This window comes from Coturnix japonica, chromosome 2, assembly GCF_054131305.1.
Source record: "Coturnix japonica strain WE chromosome 2, WE-NBRP24, whole genome shotgun sequence".
Classification (NCBI taxonomy): domain Eukaryota; kingdom Metazoa; phylum Chordata; class Aves; order Galliformes; family Phasianidae; genus Coturnix; species Coturnix japonica.
The window spans coordinates 18,234,893-18,258,763 of NC_140664.1; the positions used below are offsets into that span (position 1 = coordinate 18,234,893).

General features: G+C 42.1%; 1 protein-coding gene across 4 annotated transcripts in view; it reads left to right on the top strand.

Moving 5' to 3' along the window:
- Positions 1-20,835, top strand: part of AZIN1 (antizyme inhibitor 1) — a 25,942-nt gene extending 5,107 nt beyond the window's left edge. Inside the window, exons 2-13 of one of the 4 annotated variants that reach the window (XM_085537119.1) lie at positions 1,278-1,415; positions 8,013-8,210; positions 9,068-9,238; positions 10,207-10,380; positions 10,656-10,828; positions 13,423-13,702; positions 15,632-15,713; positions 17,140-17,214; positions 18,259-18,424; positions 18,999-19,117; positions 19,308-19,522; positions 20,160-20,835. In XM_085537119.1, coding sequence (XP_085393245.1) covers positions 13,614-13,702; positions 15,632-15,713; positions 17,140-17,214; positions 18,259-18,424; positions 18,999-19,117; positions 19,308-19,522; positions 20,160-20,271 — 858 coding nt within the window. In that variant the 5' untranslated portion in view covers positions 1,278-1,415; positions 8,013-8,210; positions 9,068-9,238; ... (1 more) ...; positions 10,656-10,828; positions 13,423-13,613 and the 3' untranslated portion in view covers positions 20,272-20,835. The remainder of the gene's footprint in view (positions 1-1,277; positions 1,416-8,012; positions 8,211-9,067; positions 9,239-10,206; positions 10,381-10,655; positions 10,829-13,422; positions 13,703-15,631; positions 15,714-17,139; positions 17,215-18,258; positions 18,425-18,998; positions 19,118-19,307; positions 19,523-20,159) is intronic. The other 3 variants (XM_015856085.3, XM_085537118.1, XM_015856084.2) reach the window with 3 other exon arrangements.
- The last annotated feature ends 3,036 nt before the right edge of the window (positions 20,836-23,871 follow it).

Genomic DNA, 23,871 nt, shown 5'->3' on the forward strand with positions numbered 1-23,871 from the left:
TCACCTGGATGCTTCCCTGTATGACAGCTGCAGGGAGCTGCTGTAGCAGGGGTTTGGCGGGGTGATACCTAGAAGCCCCTCCCAACCACTATGACTCTGTGATAATATCTCAAATAATGTTGAGCAGTGAGGCTTATTTTTAATATTATATGCTACAGAATGCTTATGCTAATTTATAGCTAAAGCTGATTTCTCTTTGCTGTGGGAAAAGTTGCTCTCAAGTTAGAGTACAGTAGTTTATCTTAACAGTAGCAAGAATAACTGGAGAAATATACTTTGGTTGTTTGCTTGACTGTAATGGAGTTGAAAAGATGATTGTTTGTGTTAGGAGATTCCCAGAAGCCAGTTCTTTGTAGTCTGCACATGTAGCCTCATTTAAATAATGAGAGCAGCAAAGACTCCTTTTCTTTAAACAATACATTGGTGCATTCTGGATTTCGTGCCATAGACCACAACAAATTTGTGGAAAATTTAGCATATGCTGGTTTTCATACAACCACTTCTTCTGTACTTAGTTTATTTCTGTGAAAGCGATGGTTTCTTTTGGAAGGAATAACTTCTCGGCACGGCTGGTTAGTGTCTCTTGACTGCTTTTTGTGGCCTTCATACTGTTCTGTCATTGCTTTGCTTTAATTTTAGCCGTGTACTTTAGAAAGCTGCTTTGCTGTTGTGTGTAACAGCCTTAGTCTCTATGGGCCAGCTGAAATGTTTCCTCATTCTTGGAGGCCAACATAGGTTTGCTTCTTTTTCATGTCTTGCTCGTCTCTGGATTTGTATGTATGGTGTTCAGCTTCACTATTTAAAGCACTGTTTTCACCCGCAGAGCTTTTTTGCCCAGACGCCACCTTGGTTCACAGCAGAGAAAGGGAAGGTGGCAAAGGAATTACAAAGTAGAGAAAGGAAGTGAAGGCAGACCATAACAGTTACAGAGTTACAAGTATTTCTGGGAGGGTGGTCAGACATTGAGGCCTTCCTTAAAGCAGGATCTCTTTGCCTCCAGGTTGAAGATCTGCCAGCTCAGGCAGCAGCAGATGGACACAAGCAGGCAGTTTCAGTTGCCCAGTTAGTACATCTTAACAGTGCATCATACGTGTGACCTGGTCTCTCTCAGAGCTTACGTTCACTGCTGGAAATGGCACTGTGGGTGATTGTAGGCTTTCCTAAGGGAAAGCCACAGACCTCCTTATATACAGAACTGAAAATGCTCCATGTTTGAAGGTGAAGTTTCTGGCTATTCTGGCTATCAAATTTACCTTTGTATGCTTTTCTTCCCGCAGGGCAAAATCTCTGATCAAGTTTACAACTATCCAGAAGGCTTAGGAGAAGTGCTTTATAGAGAACAGTTCGACTTCAACGCCGAGCCACCTTGGGAACCTAGCTGATGATAGTAGGGTTCCATCTCCTAACTTGTCCATGTAAGTCTTTTTTCCTTGCCCTTCATCTATATACAGGCGGATCAATACTTCCAAAACTGTGAATAGTATGTATTGCCTTTCTGATCAGCAAGATAACTCTCTTTATGTAGATTATTGAAAACTGAAAAATAAAAGTGTATGTGGTGTCCTGGGCTTTCATTCAGTGGAGCTCTGTGATTTCTGTAGGTATGGAATACTTTTCTCAATGGTGTTACTGGTTTCTGTGGGACTTAAACATGTATGAGTAAGCTTTGTAAATAGTTATTTTCTGAGCTAGGACCACTAGCTACAGAGATCCTACAATAAAATGCAGTAGCTTCAGTCTCAGTGTTATGACTTGACACCGCTTGGCTATTAACATCAAATCATGATTTTTCTAAGTACTGTGTGATTTCTGAGGGCATTTTGTACTGAAGTGGTTAAAGTAGTTAAAATCTGCTATTGTAAACAGTAACTTGCTGATTGTGAAGGGTGTGTCTCCCCAAATGCCTGTCTCCATTATTTGCCGCTTGCTGTTCACTTCCACAAATAGTTGTAGTTGAGCTGCTGTAGAAGATGGAATTCCGTGCTGAGTGGATATCATACACCAATTACAATGGCCTTTAAGTTTTAATAGGCGAGCAGTTACTAGAGCAGAACAAAACCCATGGCAAATTAAAGCAAACAAATGCATGTAGCTGATTTCAAGGAGTACAGAAGACTCTGGAATGTGTGAGGTTATTCTGTTCTGTTAACATAAAACAATAACTTCATACAGTTTTAACAATACCCTTAAATCACAGAATCATTAAGGCTGGAAATGCATTTATAGCATCTGCATTGAGCTGATTTTTGCAACAGTATTACTTCTCTCCAGATTATCTGGTATTTTTAATGCAAAACTTAAGAATGACAATGGTTAGGTGTGATTAACTGAACAAGGTACTGCTTAAAGTCCATAGCAAGTTTAACTTCTGGTTATGGTAGTGTGTCCCTTAATAAGGGACTTACTTTGACGTTGCCCTGTGAAAATAATGTGTCAATGGCAGCACAGGGTGAGCACAGCTTATCGTTAGTTCTGTCTTTTCTCTCCGGGGATGGGGTTCTTCTGGCTGTGTTTGAAGCCATGATGGAATTAGCCAAATGTAGCTGGCTCTGTATAGAGCACTGTTCTTTTTTGAGTAAATATAGTTAGCACTGAAAATTCTCTGAATATCGCAGTTGTTTTATTGGTAACTTGATTATTAAGGTTTTGTAAGTGGAAGATCTAAGTAAGTTTTCTTGCTTAGCTTCTGAGCTTCAGTGTGTGGGTAGAACAGTCTTCCATGATGGTTTCTACTTCAACAGGAAGAAAGCAAAGAAGCAGTTAAAAGATAGGAAAGGCAGCAGAATTGTCGGGAGGAGGGAGGCAATGTAGTATAAAAGCTTGATGTACTGGAAAATAATTTGGGTTTCTTAAACTGTTCAGTCAATATTGCTTCCGAAGTTTCCTTCTTTATGGAGAAGGCTGTTCTCTTCACTGAGACTGCAGCAAATAGGGTGAGATGTAGCTTGTCCTAGAATGGAAATACCACTGGATTTTGCTGTATTCTGTGCACTTGCTTTGCTCTAGATTCGCTTATGTCTTCAATACAAGTAAACCGTATATAAATGTAAGTAGTTCAATATTTAATGTAGTGATGATGTATGTAGCAGTGCTCTTTAAATGTTCGCCAGTAAGTCAGTGTGATTTGATGTGCTGAAGCAGGGGAAACAGCTTCAAACGCAGCTGGGAAGTATTTGAGTTAGCAGCTAATTGGTAGTTTGAGTCCTGTTCAACTTGTGATTTAATGGGGGGGGGAAAAGGTCAACTGAGCTTTTAAATGTAACTATTAATCTTACGTTATGACGGGACTTCTATAAAAAATCTTCTGTCTGAGGGTGTACTTATATTCCCATTAAATTTGCTTCCTTTCTAAATTCTTCCCCTCCTACTTCTGTCCTTATGCTAGAGAACAAGGAAGAACTTGATCTAGTTCTGTCTTGCTTTTGAAGCTCTGACTTCCTGAGCAAACAACCTGGAAGCTGAGGCCTGAAGTATTGGTCTTGGAAGAATCTGTATTGCCAGGTCTGGTTGATCAGAAATGGGGGGAATTACCAATGGAGATACAACCTGTTAACCATCCCTGCCTATGCCCAGTGCAAGTAGCTGTTATTTGGACCGACTGACATTAGAGGCTCTTTTGACTTTCTGTCTAGATGGGGCTGGGTGGCAGTCATGAAACAGGAGAGCTGGGAAGGCAGTGAGGGGCTGGGACCAGTGGGGAGAAGAGACATGACTATGGACTAAGGATTAGGGGGAAGAAATCACTGTTTGTATTATAGGCAAGGAGTGCTAAGATGTTACAGTGCAAGTACCTGTGCATTTCCAAGGCTATTCCTGCTGGTAAGCTGTGCAGCTTCCAATAATGTACTCGAACATGAATGAAGAAGAAAAAAGTTCTCAGAAGTGTCTCTTGCACAAGTCTAACACCTGAGTGGTGCTCTGCCATGACCCTACTGAGGGGCAAATTGGAAATGCAGAATAGCCACCATCATTGTAAACAGAGAAACCTGTAACCTGTGACTTGGTTGACAACTGTGAGTGATTGATGTTCACTGAGTGAAACTGTCTTAGAGTAATTTTTCAAGATACTGTTTCAAGTTTTTTTGGTACTGAAAACAAAGGGCTCATGTTTCTACTTTTCTGATGCACCTGCTTCAGTATCTAATTGGCTGTGTTAGTGAAAATGCTTCTACTTTTTAATCTCCTACTCTCAAAGAACTGGAACAGTAATGAAGGTGAGCTGAAACTCTCCTACCTCTTTATGATTTTTGCATTGGCGTAATTAATCTCATAAATATTTATATTGCCTAATAAGACACGTAGCTGAGAGGCATTATTGGGAACCTGTCTGCTTTGCAGAGACTTTATTCTTTACAGGGGAAGCTTTGAGTGGAGAAAAAGAAAACTTCAGATCAACCAACATGTAGGTCTGACAATGTAATGAACAATGGAGATGATGGTTTTGTTATGAGTTTTTTGCACATTACAAGCACGTGCTTAGGCACTTCTTGGAGTATTTTAATTATCTTGTGTTCCAGATGTTTGCATTAATCACAGTGTTTACACATTTGGACTTTTATCTTGAAGTTCTTATATCTGGGATATCATCGTGTTAAATCCTGAGGGGCCTGAGGATGTATTGCTTCCTTTAGAGAGAGCAGTTTTGTGCCTGCATAGAAATCTTGTACCTTTTGACAGCTTTGTTTGCCCTTATGAAGTACACATCCTGGAGCATGGTGCAGGCTGACATTTTGGGAGTGTAACAGCTGCTGAAGTTTGTAAAAACTATGATTTAGCAATAAGTCAGCATTCCTAACGTGGACTGAACTTTGTGCTCTAATCATTCCTGACTCTATGCTACAGATATAGAAGTCTGAAGTCATTCTTCTGATTTCCTTTTTGCGTGTGATCACTATGTACACCTTCTTGATTTTCTTCTTTGGAGGTTGGGGGCAGAACAAGTGTAAGGTTCTATAGCGTGATCCCTAATAGCTCTGCTTTTGGTACAGAAAAAAGAAATCTCTTCAGTATGCACCATCTTGTGGTGTTGCTGACAGCACTGGTAGGAGTTTTCTCCTTGTTTTCTCCTTGTGAAGTCTCCCTTTTCCTATCTTGCTCTCAACAAGACTGAAGAGAAGTAATTTCTTCTGGTGCAGGAGACACAGAAGAGGAGAGGGGTGAGCTGAGGCAGAGCACACAAGTTGGTAGGCTAACATTAGCTCTTTTTTATTGTGTGGGTTTTGCAAAACGGGAAGTTCGAATGTCACAGGCATGCTTAGAAATAGAAAGTGCTCTTTAGCAGCTTGGGGAAGGTTATACTGAGTTGTTCGGGTTTCTTGCAAGCTGTTTCATTTACCTACAAGTGTATGAATTCCTTTTCCTCTCTACCTCTTGACCGGAAGCTGCTGTTGGTAAAGTGAAGTATAGAAGGCAGCCTCTTAGCAAGTGGCTTGCATCAAAACTACCAACAAGCTCTTGCTGCCTGGTTAATCCTTGCTCTGGTTTAAAGTTGTGATCAATTAGTTGAGTGAAACGCAAATGTTTTCACCATCTTTCATAGAGCTTTCTGCTTGTCTGAAATCAGTACATTCGTTTTTGCTCTGAAACATATTTTTCCTCAACTTTTAAGTGGAAAATTAATTTAGATCTTAAGTTAATTTACCAGTGTTCTTATTGCTTTTGCTTTTGAGTAACTAGTGGTGGTAGAAAGGCTTCATCCCCCTCCATGCTTTCTTTGAACCTGTTCTTTCCTTCTTCCCCACAGGATCTCCCTAGAAGTTAAAAGGTAGTTTTTGGAGAGAAGTTGGCAGCTTGTCTCTGTAAACTCTAGACACCAGAATCATTAACTACAACAACAAAAATCTTTATTTTAAAAGTACTATAAAATTAGTCTGAATCCACTCCCATCTAACTCAATAAATACAAGGGCTTGGAGAGAAAAAAGGCAGCTATTGTTTAGGAGACCAAGCTTGGTGTGCAGTCAGAGGCACCAGCAATTAGCCTGCAGGGTGTGTGCATGTCTGCTGAGTCTGAAATCTATTCAGTGCTTGTTACTGGTGCCATTGAGTGTCCTCAGACCTTCTGACGGTGCAGATCTGTGCTTTGTCCCAGAGGGGTGAATGGAGGTACACAGTAGTGCAGCGGAAGGGGCTCTGACTGTCTGCAGGCTTTGGAGTGTTGGAAGTGCCTCATAGTACCAGAGAGGTGGGAAAAGAAAATCTAGTTAGTACCCTTTTCTATGTAAGTAGTCCTTAAAATAATTCAGCTTTGCTTGTACAAAGTGCCTGGGAATTTGGAGCTTATGGTCAGAAATGTGAAATTTGCCCAACAGTGTGAGGGAAGAAACCCAGCTCAGTTATGAGGCTTCTGTCAGCCCAGTTGCTTCTCACGTGTATTCATTTGGTTGCAGCCAGGTAGAGTTGTGACAGATCAGATGTGAGCAGGAGGGGTGATGAGAAGCTGGAGTCATGGCAGGTCATCCTTTACAGGGTTGCCCTGCTACAATCTTGCCATTGAGCCTTGTTGAACTTCAGAAGAAGTTATGAGACCATGTCCAAAGGATGCTGTAGATTGACGTGTAACACAAAATAGACTTTTCCCTGAAGTGACCACCCCACAGTGTAACAAAATGAGAAACTTGTGGTTTTTGAACGGCTAGTGTTGCTTACTGTATTTGAATAATCTGCTAAAAATGGAAATGGTTTTGCTTTTGCATGTGTGCAGGATGGTTGTTTACTTATTCCTTTCTTTGGGTGTTTTTCTTGCAGCTGGATGACAAAAGATCTGTTGTAGGAGAAAGAAAGTTTAATGTTCTGTTACGCAACTGCCAAGTTCCTGAGGATGCATGAAGGACTTTAAAACTTAGTTAAATATTGGGCTGCTTAAGTCATAGTGGGAAGGAGTGATTCTAAGAGGTCTAAACTCTGCTTTTAACCTTTTAGATATATTCCAGGGAGGTGGTGGAGTCTCCTTCTCTGGAGATATCCAAGATCCAACTGGACGCCTACCTGTGTGACGTGGTGTAGGGAGCCTGCTTTGGCAGGGGGGTTGGACTCGATGATCTCTAGAGGTCCCTTCCAACCCCTATGATTCTATGATTCTGTGATTCATGTTTGTTATTTTACTATTAGTTTTCTAATACTCAATTTCATACTTATAATTTCCTTAGCACACTGGTCAAGATTTCTTACTTTTTCACGATTGTTTTGGATCTCCAGCATTCACTGAGGTGTATGACTCACCTAACACAAGTGTGCTGAGTAAGAAGCATACTTGTCTGTATCATTCATCTCCTGAATGCAACTGGAAGTTCTCATTGCCACGGAGTTCAATGCACCTGTCAGTAAGTCGTTCTCCTGAGGAGCAGAGGTGGCATGTGCAAAGTGAACTTGTGGATGCCCCGTCCTTGGAGGTGTTCAAGACCAGGTTGGACAGGGCCCTGGGCAACCTGATCTAGTAAATGTGTATGTTTGGTGGCCCTGCCAGGCAGGGGGGTTGGAAATACATGATCCTTGAGGTCCCTTCCAACCCGGGTCATTCTGTGATTCTGTGCAGAAGGTACACAAAGCTTGTGCTGGAGTTTTCCTTCCTATTGTCTACAATGACAAGAAGGAAGGGCAGCTGCTCCATAGCTGGTTTTCTTTCTATCAGCTGAGTGAAAAGAAGCTTCATCATCATTGTTGACAATATAAAGAAAAGTGCTGTTGCAAATTGTGTTTTTATTTATTTACTCTGGAGCGGCGGTGGAACAAACATGTGCCAGAGCTCTTGTCGTGGCCTCGGGATCACTTGAAGCCAGAACTGTTTTCACTTTTAGGGTCATAGTGAAGTATTTTTTTTTAAGGTTCATCTCTAATGTTTCTGTCAATGTTTTGAATTAGAGAAATGTGTGATTATTTTTTTTTCTGAAGGCAAATACAGATGTGCTGAGAAAACAATCAGCTCTGTTTAACAAACACTGTTCTGTTTCTGTCAAGAGGTGAAGAATATTCTTTGTGCCTTTTTTCTCATTGACTTATGTTTTTTTTGTATAGTTTGTTGCATAATTTAAGGACCCGGATATAAGGCTTGGAAGCCCATCCCTTGTGTTTCTTGGTTTATGACTGTCGGCTTTGCGGAATACGGCTGAGATGAAAGGATTTCTCGAGGATGCAAATTACTCCATTGGCCTGTTGGATGAAGGAGCAACTCTCGCGGATGTTATTGACAACTGTATTTATGAACATACTCATGTAAGTTTTGTACATCTTCCATGTCTTCTGGTTTAGTTCTCTTTAAATCTTCAAAGTAGGTCAAGGCATTTAGCGCTGGTAAGCTGACAGCAGCAGAGGAGCAGTCGGCAAAACTCACCTTACAGAGTAGTTACCTGTTCTGATTCTGCTTTGCTGTTTGTTTGCTGAAGGCTGAGTTCTGCTGGGGAAATGTGGGCAACAGTTGTGACCTCCTTTAGCATGGCTAGCAGGAAAGTAATCTTGCTGATGTACTAAATGTACGTTCCTATCTCATTCCTCCAAGAGATGTTACCACTGGTGGGGTTTAGACCAGGAACCTGAAGTCTGACAAGTAGATATTACAGAGTTAAACCATTTTTTTTGCTTATTCCCTGAAACTGTGCCAAAGTTTGGGCAAATAACATATGCTGAGCCAGCTTTAAGCCATGTTTAACATTTCTGCGGTCAGACACACTCATATGGTTATATACATTCCCCATCTCCTTCTTTGTGTAAGAAGCACAGGTAGAAGGTACAAGGGAACATTGTGAGGTGCAGCTTTTTTCTTCTAAGGAAATAAACTGGTCTGAAAACTGTTAAGGTTTAGTAACCTGCTGGTTATGGTTGTTATGGACTTTGTTTTGTAGACAAGGTTGTAGAAAGAAAGAGCTTTATGAAGAATGAAGTTTCATTAAGCAAGTCCTGTATCCTTAATATGCCTTATCTATGAGTTGTTCGCTTTTTCCCTTGGTTTATCAGAACTAATGTTCCAATGCAAGTGCTCAATTATAGTAAAGCAAATAGCTAAATCCCATGGCCTTCTGAACTCAGGTAAAGGATTCCCAAATCCTGATTCCTAATATTCTTTTTCTGTCTAGCAAATAAATAGGTAAACTACTGGCAACATGTCATGTCTCCAACCACTGGCTGGCTCACAGAGGATAGCTGCCTCCTGCTGCTTTCATTTACTCCTTTAGCTCAAGGGGTAAAGGCGTGTGCCATGGATCTAAAGCTCCAGATCCCATTCCTGCTGGTGACCCGTACAGGGGGTCAGTATGCTTCCACCCGATGGAATTTCTATTTGTGTTTTTTTTTTAAAACAGAAATAAAGACTTTGTATACAATAAGCCACAACAGAAAAGTTTTGTATCTGCAAAAGTCAAGTGCTAGAATGAACGTGTGATGTACAGTCTTAATTCAGATTGATCATGTATTTTGTGCTGGTCTTTAATACAAAGGAGGCATTTGTTTACAGGATTGTTACTGAGCGCACATTTTGAACAAATACAGAATGATCAGTTTGGATTTAGGTCCTCTACATCGACATCGTGATATTAAGCAAGGTTATGGTGACAGATGCACAAGAGGGACTGTTGCAGTTTCCAGAGTATTCTGTGCATTTTCTTTAAGGCTACGTACTTGACTCTGCAACCTTAACACGTTGAACTTGGGTCTTGAAGTTCTGCTTCAACTTTGTGCTCCATAAAATGTGGATAAAACAGTCTCAATGCATTTGAATACATGAATTGGATCTTATCAAACAATTTCTCACTAATAATAGCTAGATGTAATGCCATTATCTTAACATTAGATATACATATTTTTTTTCCCTGTGTATAATAAGCTGCAAATCATGTTGAGACTGTGGATGCTTTCATCCTACTGGATTTTCTTCCTCCAAAGCATTGCTGACTCCTAAAAGTTGGAAGTGATCTGTAACCTACTCTTTATTTTTAGATAATAAAATCAGTATTTGGCTTTCAAAGTAGTACCTTTTGTCCAGGAATTTCAGGGTATTGTCTAGAAAGCATTCATAGTGTCTTTGAAGTGGTAGGTATTCCCTTTGATTTCAAAGCTAGTTCAAATTGTTAGGTAAAATCTCGAATGAGAATTGAACCAAAGTTTATTAGGAGGACAAAAAATACATGGATTTTTTTAATGACTTTCATAGGTTGTTTGTGTCTTGACAGCAAACCCACAATGTCAGACATTTTATTTTCCTAATTTTGTTTTTTAGACTGGAAAAAGAGCATTTTATGTTGGTGATCTTGGAAAGCTTGTAAAGAAAAACATACAATGGCAGAACGTGATGGCACCAATAAAACCATTTTATACTGTGAGATGCAATTCTACTCCAGGTGTACTTGAAATCCTGGGAACACTTGGGGTTGGATTTGCATGTTCCAGTAAGGTAAGTTTCCATTTTCTGTCTGTGCCTTATTTCCTTCCACCCCTCTACTGCTTTAAAATCAGTTTGCTTCTATTAACTCCCGTGTTGTTACATAGTATAACTTAAAGTATAAACTGTTATGTAACTGGCTGTTGAAATTCTAAACTTCTATCCAAGGAACAGTTTTCTTCTTGGCTTATTTGAACTATTTCTTACGGTACTGGGATGCATGTAATAAATACTCAGGGGAGATAGTACATGTGACTGTTGAAGCTTGGTATGTTCCTGTCTTTCAGTCTGAAATGGCGTTGGTGCAAGGCCTGGGCATTTCTCCTGAAAACATTATATTTACAAATCCTTGCAAGCAACCTTCTCAGATAAAGTATGCAGCAAAAGCTGGAATAAACATCATGACTTGTGACAGTGATATTGAGCTGAAGAAAATTGCACGTAACCATCCAAATGCAAAGTAAGTGTCAGAATTCTGGTTCTGTTTCTTATGTGGTAGAAACTTAATTTTACCACTGTTCTGGGTTGTTTGTTGAGCTGCAACGATGATATTTAGGTCTTTAATGCAATTTACATCTATTTATCTTCTCTTTGATACCTCCCTTGAAGGCAGAGTTTTTTTCTCTTCAGTGTTTTTTTTCCTCTGGGTCTCAGCTTTGTGTACAATCATAAACCCCTTGTTTTGAGAGGAATCATATAATTCATATGATAATGTCAGATGATAAGCTTCACAGGTTTAACACCTTGTCATCTGCAAGTCCATTCTTATTCTATGTTATGCTGGCTTAATGTTCTTCTAGAATATTCTGTTTCAAAGTCCAGGTGGAGATTATGAGCAAATGAGCTTGTACATTGAGACCCACCTTTGGCTGGGATGTGCCATGAAGTCTATTAAATAACCTACAGATACTTCCCTGCAATTAATGACTCCAGTTCTATTTCTAGTTACTGACTCAAAAACTTTCAGTAGAGATCATGCAAACTGATATTCTGACTGTTAAGACATTGCTCCCAGTGCGTGGTGGCTCACTTTGGACTGATAAAAGCTTGCTCAAGTCATTAGGCATCACCTCCCTGGTCTACATCTATTTAAAGTAAACAAGAGCCCAAGTGAATGTTATATCACTTCCTGGTAACACACTTAGAATGTCAGGAATTCCATTTTTAACAGAATTCTTGACTGTAGACAGTCCTTAAAGATTCACATCATCTCAAAAGTGTGGCCATAGCTGAGGAATTGGGAAGATTTTATTGAGTCCGGTGTTCAGGGGACTGCTTACACTGCATGGTTGGGGTTCTGATGGCTTTGTTGTTGTTTTTTATCTCAGGAGCTAATAGTGCTGTTGGTGATGATTACACTTCATCTTCTTGGCAGTGTGGCAGTGCTTTGCATGCTGGAGAGTACTTACTGCACAAAGAATATAGTCTCTGATAAATAATTTGAGTATAATTTTGACATACTTGGTGCATTTGAGTGCCTTCATTATGCTAAGGCTGTTGTCTCTGTCATTAGCGATCTACCTGTTCTAGCTGGTGTTTCACTAGGGGTATTTTAATTCATTTCTTCAAATCTTCAAATTCTTCACTAGGAGAGTGGTTAGGCCCTGGAACAGGCTGCCCAGGGAGGTTGTGGATGCCCCGTCCTTGGAGGTGTTCAAGACCAGGTTGGACAGGGCCCTGGGCAACCTGATCTAGTAAATGTGTATGTTTGGTGGCCCTGCCAGGCAGGGGGGTTGGAACTACATGATCCTTGAGGTCCCTTCCAACCCGGGTCATTCTGTGATTCTGTGATCTTACAGCCTCTTTCACCGGGTGCTCTTTATCTCACTGGCCACAGCAAGAGTAGTTCAGATGCATGTTTTTTTTGAGACAGGAAAAGTTGCAAAATGGGAGAATGCAATGAAGGAGCTGCCCAGGCTTTACTAATTCCCAAGGATCCCACAGCTTAGGGTACTTGAAAGGTTCCTGATTCTATAAGAACTTCAGTAGAAGAATTGCAGGTCGCCATCTGAGTTCTCTAAAACCTGAACTCCAGTTCTCCTGCTTGGTAGAGAGTTGTTTGTACGCCCTTGGTTTGGTGTTTTTTTTGTCGTCATTTTAATTGAAATTCACATAAAACTTTGACACTGATTAAAACTTGAATACTGAAGTGACAGCTATGGCTTTTCTTCCTTTTCTTTCTTGCTGTAGTTCCAAAATGTCAAAGTCTTTATATAGCCGTGTTCTTCTGATGTGTGGCAGTTACAGCCAGGCTGTGTCTGTTCACAGAACCGTCTCACTTTGGGTGCAGAGCTTTTACCCTTGGTTTATGCTCTCCCTCTTGGTTAACTGTGATGTGCTCTGTGTTGTCTGTATGTCTTTATCATGGTGCAGATTTTCCACATTGTTAATAAAATGACCCTTTCCTAAGGCTGGGTGGGGTGGGGGAGGCTGCAGATTTTTAGTGAGCAGCAGTTTGATTTCCCAAATGTTGGGGCTATACTTGAAGAGGTTTTGATACGATTGTGCCTTTGATGTTCAGTTTTACTTCAGCACAGCAAACTGTCAATGGTTGACACAGCAGTTTGCCACTGCTGCCCAGCTGTCAGCTTTGAGCAGTGGAAGGGTGTTCTTGCTTAGTGCTCATTAGTGCTCATTGCAGTGCTGCTGCACAAGAACCCTATGAGGAGCATGGCGGGGGCAGACCCACCTTGTCACTGTACCCAGCCAGAAGTGGGGAGTGGGGGAAGAAGGGATGCATCCACAATGTGCTTTGGGTCAGACCTGGTTTCATCAGATGTTGTGTTTAACCACATCTGAGTAATGACTGACTGAAGGATAATCTATGTGCTCTTCTCCTGGGCTACAAAGAGGACAGAGATGGGGAAAGCATATTACAGTCACTCGTGGTTTTAATGGGAAAGCCTACAATATCAGAAGGTAACATTCTCTTTCATTACAGCACCCAACAGACTCTTGCTGCTACAAAAGAGTCTTAGTTGCTGCATTTCGAAATCCCTTACCCTTGTTGGCTCCATGTTTTAGCCCCTAATTGCTAGTTTTTTCTCTGTACAGGATTGTTTTTACTAGGTTCACTTGACTCATCCATCGATGGAGCTGGAGTGCTGACAACATAATCAACATACTTCTGACAGTCTTCAGGCTTCACATGTGCTGATGATGTAAACCAACTGCCCCAATCATCTTCCCCTTCTCTTAGGCTCTTACTGCACATTGCCACAGAAGACATTACTGCTGATGAGGAGATGAATATGAAGTTTGGCACCACTCTGAAGAACTGTAGGCACCTCATGGAATGTGCTAAGGAGTTTGGAGTCCAAATAGTTGGTGTTAAGTGAGTAACTTCATTGTTCTCTGCTGGCTGAACTGGTGTTTGTGTGATGCTCAGGACTTAGAGCTACAGCACAAAAAGGCCTTTTTTCCCTTCTGGCACTTCTTTTCAATAAGGAATTAAAAATTCTAGATCATGAATTTTTGCTTGCAAGCAGAGCACTTGTATCCAAGCAAAAACTAGTATGAAATACAGTAACTATTACTGACATGAGAGCAGTTAGAGTACCTAAATCTTACTACTAGTGTTAAAGCAGGGTTTGGAAGCCTTTCTTCTTCTAGCACATACTCCATCTTCCATGGTAACTTGTTCTGTTTTGTTTTTTTCTGAGCAATTAGTGGCAGATCAGATCTCATGCTCTATCATCGAACACCTGAATGGTTTTGAACGATATGAATACAGTACTGCATTACTTCAGAGCTGGGTCCTGTGTCACAATTTGGTCATGTCAGGGCACAGTATTCAGATTTTTCACGTGCTGGGGCAGGAGTGAATCACAGTGTTCTGAGAGCGTTCAGATGGTCTGTGGAATTTTAGTTTTAAGTTTGACACAAAGATTTCACTGTTGGAAGGAAAAAATGCATGCATGAGTTTGTTCTAATTTCAGCTGCTAGTGTATGCCACACTATGCTAGTGTATGCAAGTGTATGCTTTCAGGAAGCAATCAAACAAGTAAAACTGGTAGGCTGTCAAAACAGCAAAAAAGTATTTAAAGCAAAAGTCAGATTAAGTCAAAACGAAATGGTTTTAAATCTTCTATCTGTAACTGATGGTAAATTGAAGCATGGAAGTATTATCCCAGGGAATCCATGGAAGCATCTCCCCAGGGAGGTGGTTGAATTGCCATCCCTGGTTGTCTTTAAGAGCCATCTGGATGTGGTACTCAGTGATATGATTTAGTGTAGGGTTTTTAGAGTTAGGGTTCTGGTTAGGCTGCGGTTGGACTTGATGATCTTCAAGGTCTTTTCCAACCAGGTTAATTCTATAATTCTATTAGAATCACTGCAAGTGATGAAGCTGTTTGGGAGTTAGATGATGCTACAGAGAAAATGAACATTTGTTTTAATATCCAGAATGTTTGTACTAACTTTAACCAAGAACACACAGCTCTTACGCATTTCTAGTTTAAGAAGTTAATCATAACCTTTATTTACATTTATTCCTTGAATAAATGTACTTAGTGTGGTGGTGCAAGTGGGGATGTGTGTGGTCTGTCCAGGACCAGCACTGTACAAGTCTTTAGAAGCCTGTAGGAGTGTTGGTGCTTGGTTAAGCACCTTGGTTACTATTGGTGTTACTGAACTGTTTGGACAAGGAGTCAGGAGATTCAGGAGCTTGTGGGAGGCATTGGTACCACTCTGCTCCCAGTTACCTGCTCACAGGCCTGCTTTGTCTTGCTATGGGACTAAGACCTGGCCTAGGGTAACTGGATGGTGGGTTGTGCTCCTTAACACACCTTCTTCCCAGTGCTGGGGCCAGTGGATGCTGTGAACAGTAGGGCCTGAGCTTTGGGGAGGGATTTGAATGGCCTGGGAGAGGGGGTACACAAGCAAGGCAGTACAAAGAGGGTAAGACAGACAACTTCCATCAGGTACTGTGTTAGTGTTGGCACACATAGAGGAGGACTTTTGCTGCTTTGATAGCAAAGACTGAAACGTTCTGTGATTGTGGCTTTTGTTTTTAAGACCATGATAGGACATTTGTAGCAGCATGAGGCTGTGAAGCTAAATGGGCCTTGTGTGCTAATCCAGTGGAAGAGAAAGGCAGTCATGGTCTGAGCACGTTCTTTACGCAGTTAATGTGCTGTCACACAAACTTGCCTTGCACTACTTAAGACTGAATTAATTGCCCTGCCATTGTAGATTGTGAACCTGTTTGCTTTGTCCGAAAGCTGCCAGGCTCAGTGTACTAACTGTGGTTTTCTTCTTACAGATTTCATGTTTCAGGCTCTTGCAAGGAACTGCAAACGTACATTCATGCTATATCTGATGCTCGGTGTGTGTTTGACATGGCTGTAAGTAGGATATTTACTCACATGCTCTTGCTGCAGTGGGGATCCACTCTGCTAATCATGCTAACCAAGCCATTACATTATTGCCTCAATGTATCAAAGTAAGGAAAAGCTTTTAGTAATGGACTAAATGCTTCATTGTGAGACATGTGCTAGAGGTAAAGCAGACTTAAGTTCCAAATTGAGGACAAAAGTTAGCGAATGAAATACTGTCATCCTGATAGTAACCCAGTTTGCCAGTAGCCATAAAGCATTAAATTTTTACAGGCAGCACTGGGAGAAGTGTTGATTTGCTCACATAGCAAGTATCTTTGTTGTCTAAGATGACCTACTTTCCTAGAGAAGAATGAAGCAAATGGCTGAAATAAATAACAGCTGTTACTTTTCATTTTAAAAACAAAAAAATTTCCTAGTTTTGATAAAGTTTTAGTTGAAATTCAGCTCTCAATCCTGCAAATGCACAGTTGGCCTTTTCAAGTTGGTGTAAAATGGGAAGCATTGGGATCTTGGCAGTTACTGTGATGGAAGTAACTTGGTGTGTGTGTGGTTTCTGAGGTTGTTATGGCACGTAGATGTTAAAGGGGGTCGTATTTTGGTGGGCATCTGAATGTGGGTGAAGACCAGTGGATCGTTTAGGTGCTTCAGATGGCTCATGTAAATAACTGTGCTCTATATGCATTTTCCATCTTGCAAAACCCCCAGATCCCATCTCTGGAGGTATCTGCATAAATAAGCAATTCATATTCTAAATAGAGAAGAATCAGAGCGAATATGAGTTGATCTCTTTGCTGTTAATGTTGCAGTTACTGTGTTACCTATGGCAGGCTGCACACAGAGGGCAATAGAACTGAGATGCTCACTGATCTTTTTACCACCCTGACTGGCAAACACTGAACATAACAAATCCCATGAGATGGGAGTTGACATTTGTGGTTCTTCTATTTGAGAGCTGTGTGACCAGCCTCTATTGACATCCTCGTGCTATTACTACTGATTTTAATGGCATGATGCTAATTGTTACTGTGATACAGCTTGTTCACTAGACTATTCTTTGCTGAGTATCTCAAAGTATAAGTACATGAAACTTGCGCCAAGTTGTGCCAGGGCAAGTTTAGGTTGGATATTAGGAAGAACTTCTTCACAGAAAGGGTAGTTAGGTACTGGAATAGGCTCCCCAGGGAGGTGGTTGAATCGCCATCCCTGGTTGTGTTTAAGAGCTGTTTGGATGTGGTGCTCAGGGATATGATTTAGTGTAGGGTTGTTAGAGTTAGGGTACTGGTTAGGCTGCGGTTGGACATGATGATCTTCAAGGTCTTTTCCAACCTGGGTAATTCTATGATTCTACATGGGCAGTAACTATGGTAAAAAGCAATAAGTTTGTAGTTACAGTTGTTATGTACTGACATAATGTTCTGCCTATGCATTTTAGGAAGAATTTGGCTTTAAGATGAACATGTTGGATATTGGTGGGGGCTTCACAGGTTCAGAGCTTCAGCTGGAAGAGGTAAGCAATGTATTGGAAGTTGATATTTGTTTTACTTTAGGAAGTCAAAGTGTTTCGCTCTGAAACAACAGTTAACAGTAATAGCTGACACTCATTCTGAATTCTGTGTTAAGCTGTAATCCTTGAGATCCAAATTACTGGAGATCTTGTATTTACTTTTGTTTTTTATTCCTATTCACAACAACTGAACACTGACTTCCATGATTCATTCTTTGAGATAACTTTTGTAAGGGTGGGTTGGGTTAATAATAAATGTTTTGTTTGGTTGGCAGTTACGTAGCTGGTCATTCTGTTGCATGGTTTGCACGAGGATTGTTCATGCTTTGGGTCATAAAGGGCATTGCCATAAAAACTCCTCACACTTGGTTCATCTTCAGTTCTGAAACAATCTTGCTTTCAAATAACTCTCAGTGTGGGTTTGGACAAACTGGGGCTGTGCTGTTCAGTTCTGCAGACAAAAGAATAACCTGTTCTGACTGTTATGTCTTTGGAAAGACAATGTTCTTGATTGTAGGACAGTGAAAGTCAATAGAAACTTATCAGTGTATGACAATCAGAGTTTTTCTTTGGGAGCTTTGACTGTTCTGTTACAAGTTCTTAAACTTAAGCCATGTACTTATTGAAGACCTGAGCATCGGTATTAAACAACTTACTCTATTTCTCATACAAAAGCTGTCAGAACCAATCACAAAAATGCACTTCTGATGTTCTTCTGTTTCAACACGTAACTTTGTGTCGTGCTGGAAGAAACTTTGAAGTGATTTGTGTTATCTGAGTGTTATCCTGCAGCTTGAACTTTGGCTGGGAGGAGGAGCTGCTTGATTCTCCCTTGTGGTGCTCAGTCCTCAGTGTTCAGTGGAACGACCTATGTTGAAACAGTCATTGTAAATTTGGCTGTTCTTTAAGGACACTCCTCATTACAGAGGGTCAAATAGCTTTGTGTCATGCTTTTCAGAACTATTTGCCTTCCAACTCATTGTATGACTGTATCTGATCTATACATGTAAGCAGTTTCATGTGTCTTACCTGCCTTCAACTTCCCAGGTTAATCATGTCATCAGGCCTTTGCTGGATGTCTACTTCCCTAAGGAATCTGGTATCGAAGTGATTGCAGAGCCTGGATGTTACTACGTTTCATCTGCTTTTACACTGGCAGTTAACGTAATTGCAAAGAAAGCTGTTGACTGTGACAAACTTCTTCCTTCTGGAGGTAAGCAATGTGTTTTACATGCTGTGAAATGACAGAGATAACTGTCCTCTCCAGTAAGAAAGGATTAGTTTGTCTTGGTGTGTATTTAATATATGCCTTACCCTTCTATGCCATGTAATCCATGGTTTTTTGTTCTGGCCCTATGTTATCTGCGAAATGTAACAAAGGAAGGGAGATTATTAGGCATTTCTAGTTTACTCAATAGATTTTGACTTTAGTGGTAAAGCCTAGATCCTGTACTTCACAGAAGGTGTATTGGAAGGTTCTTTACTAGAATTACATGATAAAACATAAAATGGAGTGAGTTTTTTCTCTGCTAAAGTAGACATTGGATTTATATTACTCACAGTGATTATTACTGAAGAAAGTAATTTTATTAAGCCTCACATCTAATGCTACAACTGAATCAATAATCTTGTTTCATACTGCTTACTCTGTCCGTAATCTTCCCATTCTAATACACTGAAGTCCATTTTCAGGAGACAACAGCTGATTAAAGTTGGCTTGCATGCATTTTTTTAGTGATAAATAGACTCTTTGTAACCTATATTTTAATTACTTTTTTAACCTGCAGTGGAGCAAGCTAGGAATGATGATGAACCAGTATTTACATACTACATCAATGATGGTGTTTATGGTTCTTTTGCAAGCAAGTTGTCTGAGAAACTGAATACTAACCCAGAGGTTCACAAGGTGAGTCCTTCTGTATTCCTTGAGGATAGACCTTATTGTTGTTACAATTTATAGATTATATGTATGTTGTGTATGTTGTACATACTGTATATACACGGAACTATATATTTATAAAATTATCCTTATGTATACTTGAACATTTCCTTATTGGATATCCTAAATCCTGAATTGCTGGTACGTTTCTGTACAGAAATACAAGGAAGATGAGCCTCTGTTCGCAAGCAGCCTTTGGGGTCCATCCTGTGATGAGCTTGATCAAATTGTGGAAAACTGTCTTCTTCCTGAGCTGAGTGTTGGAGATTGGCTCATCTTTGATAACATGGGTTCTGGTACCTTAGGTGAACAGTCCACCTTCAGTGACTATCAGAGGCCACTCATTTACTACATGATGTCCTTCAGTGACTGGTAAGAAAACTCTCAGCAGTTGCAGGGTTGTTTTCACCTATTCCAGGAGTGTACTCTTGCATGAATGTTTAGAATGGCACATACTGGAAGGTGGAGATGAGCCCACAGGTGGCTGCATGTTCTTGAGAGTGTGATAAAACTCCAACCTGTCATTAGGGTTGGCAAAGGAAAGCAACATATCTAATGTGGAGTGTATGTTTAGTGGTGGTTGTTCCTGAGTTATAGCTGCCTGCTGCTGGACAGCAGCTGTTGAGGTTACCCTAATAGGATTAGGAAACTGTACAGCTACATAACTTTGCATTTGCAAACTTGCAATTAGGAACAACTATGAAATTCCTCATGCGATTCCTAATGTTGACTTGCATATGGTTTTGGCAGCGTAGCTGTTGGCAGGAAGGGTCATAGTGTTGACGTGGAGATGGTACGAGTTACATACTGTTCCAATCCTGAAGTAACCATGTTCCCATATATCTGATGAAGTCACAGCCTTCCTGTGTCAGCCATGTTTAGCATATGGGATTCTCCCTTCTGCTGAGACTAAAGTCAACATATCTAGAGGCAGTAAACTTCAAATGCCATATCCAGTGTTAAGTTGTACTCAAAACTCCGCGTTACAACTCCTACTTTTCTGCTGCAGGGATGAGATGCAAGATGCTGGAATTGCTTCAGACACATTGATGAAGAATTTCTTCTTTGTGCCTTCTTGCATTCAGCTGAGCCCAGAAGACCGCTTTTCCACTGCAGCTTAAACAGGCATTAACGCTTCATTTAGACCTGCAGTTGCAAGTCTGTAGTTTGTCTGGTCAACATTCCAGTGTGGAAGAAATGGAACAATCTCGAATTCAATTCATTCTCTTCAAAACTTGAAAAAAAAATAGTAATAGCTAATGGGGACCAGGCAAAACAAGCTACAGCTACAATTCACCGGGGGGAGGGAGGGTTAGATAATGGCATCCAAATTTAAACTTCTGTTTATTCAACCCCTGAGCGTTTAAATATGCAACAAAATGGATGACTTAGTGGAGATGGAAACCCATCACTTGGGTTCTTCAACAGTTTACATACAAGTACACAGTTTTTATACTAAGGATTCCTGTTAGAAAAGTCTTGTAAAGTTATCGTCTTTCGCCCGGATATATCAAATGTCAGTGGGAGACCAGTGTGACTTCATTAGATGTTTAGTGTATTTAGAATGTGTAAATTTGTGCTTTGAACTGTAGTTTAATAAATGTAAAATTGCATCATAGTATTTGTTGTATTTGACCCTTGATGTATCCTTGTATGATTGCAATAAAACTTTGTGTAGATTTTAATGTTTTTCAGGCTACCTTTGGGAGGGGGCAGGCAGCAGAGGTAGCTGTAGAGCAGATAGAGATGGCTACGTGACTGGGAAGCCGCCTTCTCTTCAGGCCTTTATTGCAGCTTGGCATTAAACTGTAAATAATTTAAGCTTGATACATCTGTATAAAGTGAAAATGTGAGTACATTTCTGGAAGGCTAAAATGCAAGTCGTGGTGTTTGATTTTGTAGCGTGACTTGAGTTTCAGTTCTGACAGCCAGTAGCAAACCTGCAGCAGATAATAAATGTACACAGAGGAGATAGTAGTCAAGTAGCTGGTGCATGTGTAGTGCCCCCAGGGCAACATGGGTTTGTACAGCTTTACAGGCGCTTGAAGTTCTGTAGCAGGTTGTTATTATTATTTTTAGCATTCAATGAATTGTCTGACTTTCAGCTTCAACTAACTCTGTGTAGTCCTAACTCATCGGAAGGGCCATGCAGGTCTTCAGGAATGTAAGTGCTGTTCTGCACCGGACTTGAACATATCCACAAAATAAAAACAGCAACTTGAGACAGCATGGGGTTACGACTGGCTTTAAGCTGTGCCAGCTCCCTTAGGAGCAGCTGAAAGGATTCCAGCTTTGAGGTGTGTGACTGAGCAGCTCCACACCTGGTGTGCATTGACTCAGAATGCAAGGAAGGGCTGTGGATCCCTCACTGCATGCATCGCTACCTTTGTTGGTTGCTCTAACAAGAGTCCTGTACTGGGAGTGCTTGCCCTGGGGCTAGGGAAAAGCCCAACCTGTCAGCACGTGCAGCTCTTGCCCAACAGGCCCCAGTTCCTGATGGCAGATGGTGTGTGTTTGCTTGTGGTGCTGGGAATGGGAACAGCAGGGGGAGGTAGGTAGTGGCTGTGTGCAGATGTGCTTTGTAATAGGCTTGTGGGCTGTCCTCTGAGAGTACCTGTGCCTGTCTGATGCAGAGCCAGGAGCTGGGTTGGTGTGAGGGTGACGTGCACCCTGCCAGCAGGCTGTATCCTTAGTGTAATGAGCTTTGCTTCACTTGGTACTTTAATCCTTCTGCAGCTGCATAGTCTGTAATCTGAGTTAGGTGTGTTAATAGGTCAGCTGCAGAGGATGAGGCAACGGTGCTTTACAGAGGAAAGAGGGACTTGGGGGTGTGAGCCTTGCAGTCCCTCAGCCACAGGTGGGCTGTGGCCCCTGAGGGCTGCATGTTGCTGTGCCTATACATGAGTTATTAAACATAGTGCTTTGTGGTGTTCTCTGCCTGGACTGCTGCAGTGTGGGCCCAGCCCCTGCGGGACACGCATTGTGTAGTGATGTTTGCTGCTGTTGCCACCTCAGGACAGAATGGAGACCTGGTATCAAGGAAAAGCAGAACAAGTGGTGTGAGCTCCTGAAGCTTTCAGCATGGTGTAGTGAGTGCAGCATGGCTTCAGATCCTGGTTGTATTACACTTCTTTTGCTCATCTCGGAACATGACCCTTTCTTGTGCTGTCAGGAAAACCTCAGCAGTTTGGCTCTGCTCAGTGCACAGCTGAGCTGAAGTGAGGGTGGTGACAGGATGGGAGCTGATGTGCTGGGTCCCTGCAGCGCTGGTAGGGCCTGGAGCCATCCGTGCAGGCTGCAGGCCCAGCTCTGGATGCAGCTGGTGAGGCAGCGGCCAGCAGGGAGCTCCCGCCACCAGCTGCCTCTGGCCTCAGCGCAGCCTGCACCCTCCTTGTGTGGACTTTCCCATTAAAAGCTCCAGTTTCAACAAGTTATTTTCCAACAAACCCATTTCCCCCCCCGGCTTTCTTCAGTCCTTGTAGCCCTCTGCCTGGCCTGGACTCGCAGCCACTGTTGCCAGCAGGGTCTGTGCTGGGGTGTGTGCGCAGCTCTCCTTGCAGCACTGTGTGTTTATCCACTTTTCCCTGTGGGTTTGGGACCCGGTACCTGATGCCCCAACAGGGCTGTGGGACCAGAATAGATTCCATTAGGTCAGATGCTGGGCAGGGCTCCGTTGGCATGGGGATGGGCAGAAATAGGAGAGGAATTCCCCTTTCCAGCTCATTGCAAAGCAATGTTCTCCTGGTGCCTAATGGAAACAGATGCACAGAACAAAGCTGCTTGGCTTCATTGCCGTTCACCATGCTGTTCCTCAGCTGCTCTCTGGAAGAAGGAACTCTGAGCTCTGGTCACTCCTTCCAGGTCAGTTCTCCAAGTCCATATCAGGCAGATAGTGAACATGTTCTAAAGTCTTTTGTCCTATCTAGCCCTAAGGAACGGGTATTTCCCCAGCCTCTTACCACACTCATTGATCCTTGGGTTATCTGCAGGTGGTTGTTCATTCATAGCCTCCATGTACCTCTTGAATCTCCTCACAAGTGTTTGCCTCACTCTGAGAACCAAGATGAAAATGACAGTGCCCGGAGTGGTGAGGGTTCGGCCTGGGAGCTCCCTCATAGGAGCAGCAGGGGCACGATTACCCATCCCTTGTTTGGAGAAAGTCATTCCTTGTTTTGGACCACCACCATCTGCCCTACAAGAGCACACGCTCTGTCTGGTTCCAGTGGAGGCAACTGTGGGAGAAGGATGGATTTTCCCTCTTATTCCACTTTAGCATTTCATCCTTTGTTCCCGTGAACGTGTGAACTCAATGAGTGCTCTGCCACCACAGTGCAAAGTCCTCCCTGGAGGGGAACCAGTGCAGTGCAGGTGTGGTGCAGTGCTCTATTGCTCCTATTGAAATCAGGCAGGCAGGAGCATGGGGCGGGCTGGGACCTGGCAGCTTCTCCTCTCCTGCATAGTGTGCTGTGCTGATACGCAGCAGGGCCCTGCAGCACCTTGTGGCACACCCAGCTGCAGGTGCTCCGTGAACCTCTCATTACCTCAGTGCACGTCCCAGCCTCCTGCTGACGTGCACTGAGGTGAGGTCTCAGGTTGGCTGCATGGCTTTTAGTACCGAGCCAATGCCTGTGAGCCCCGGGGGCACCGTTTGAGATACAAAGTGCAGTGGGAGCAGGGAGCTGAGGAGCCAAGCGGCCTCTGCACGCTGCTGCTGCGTGTCA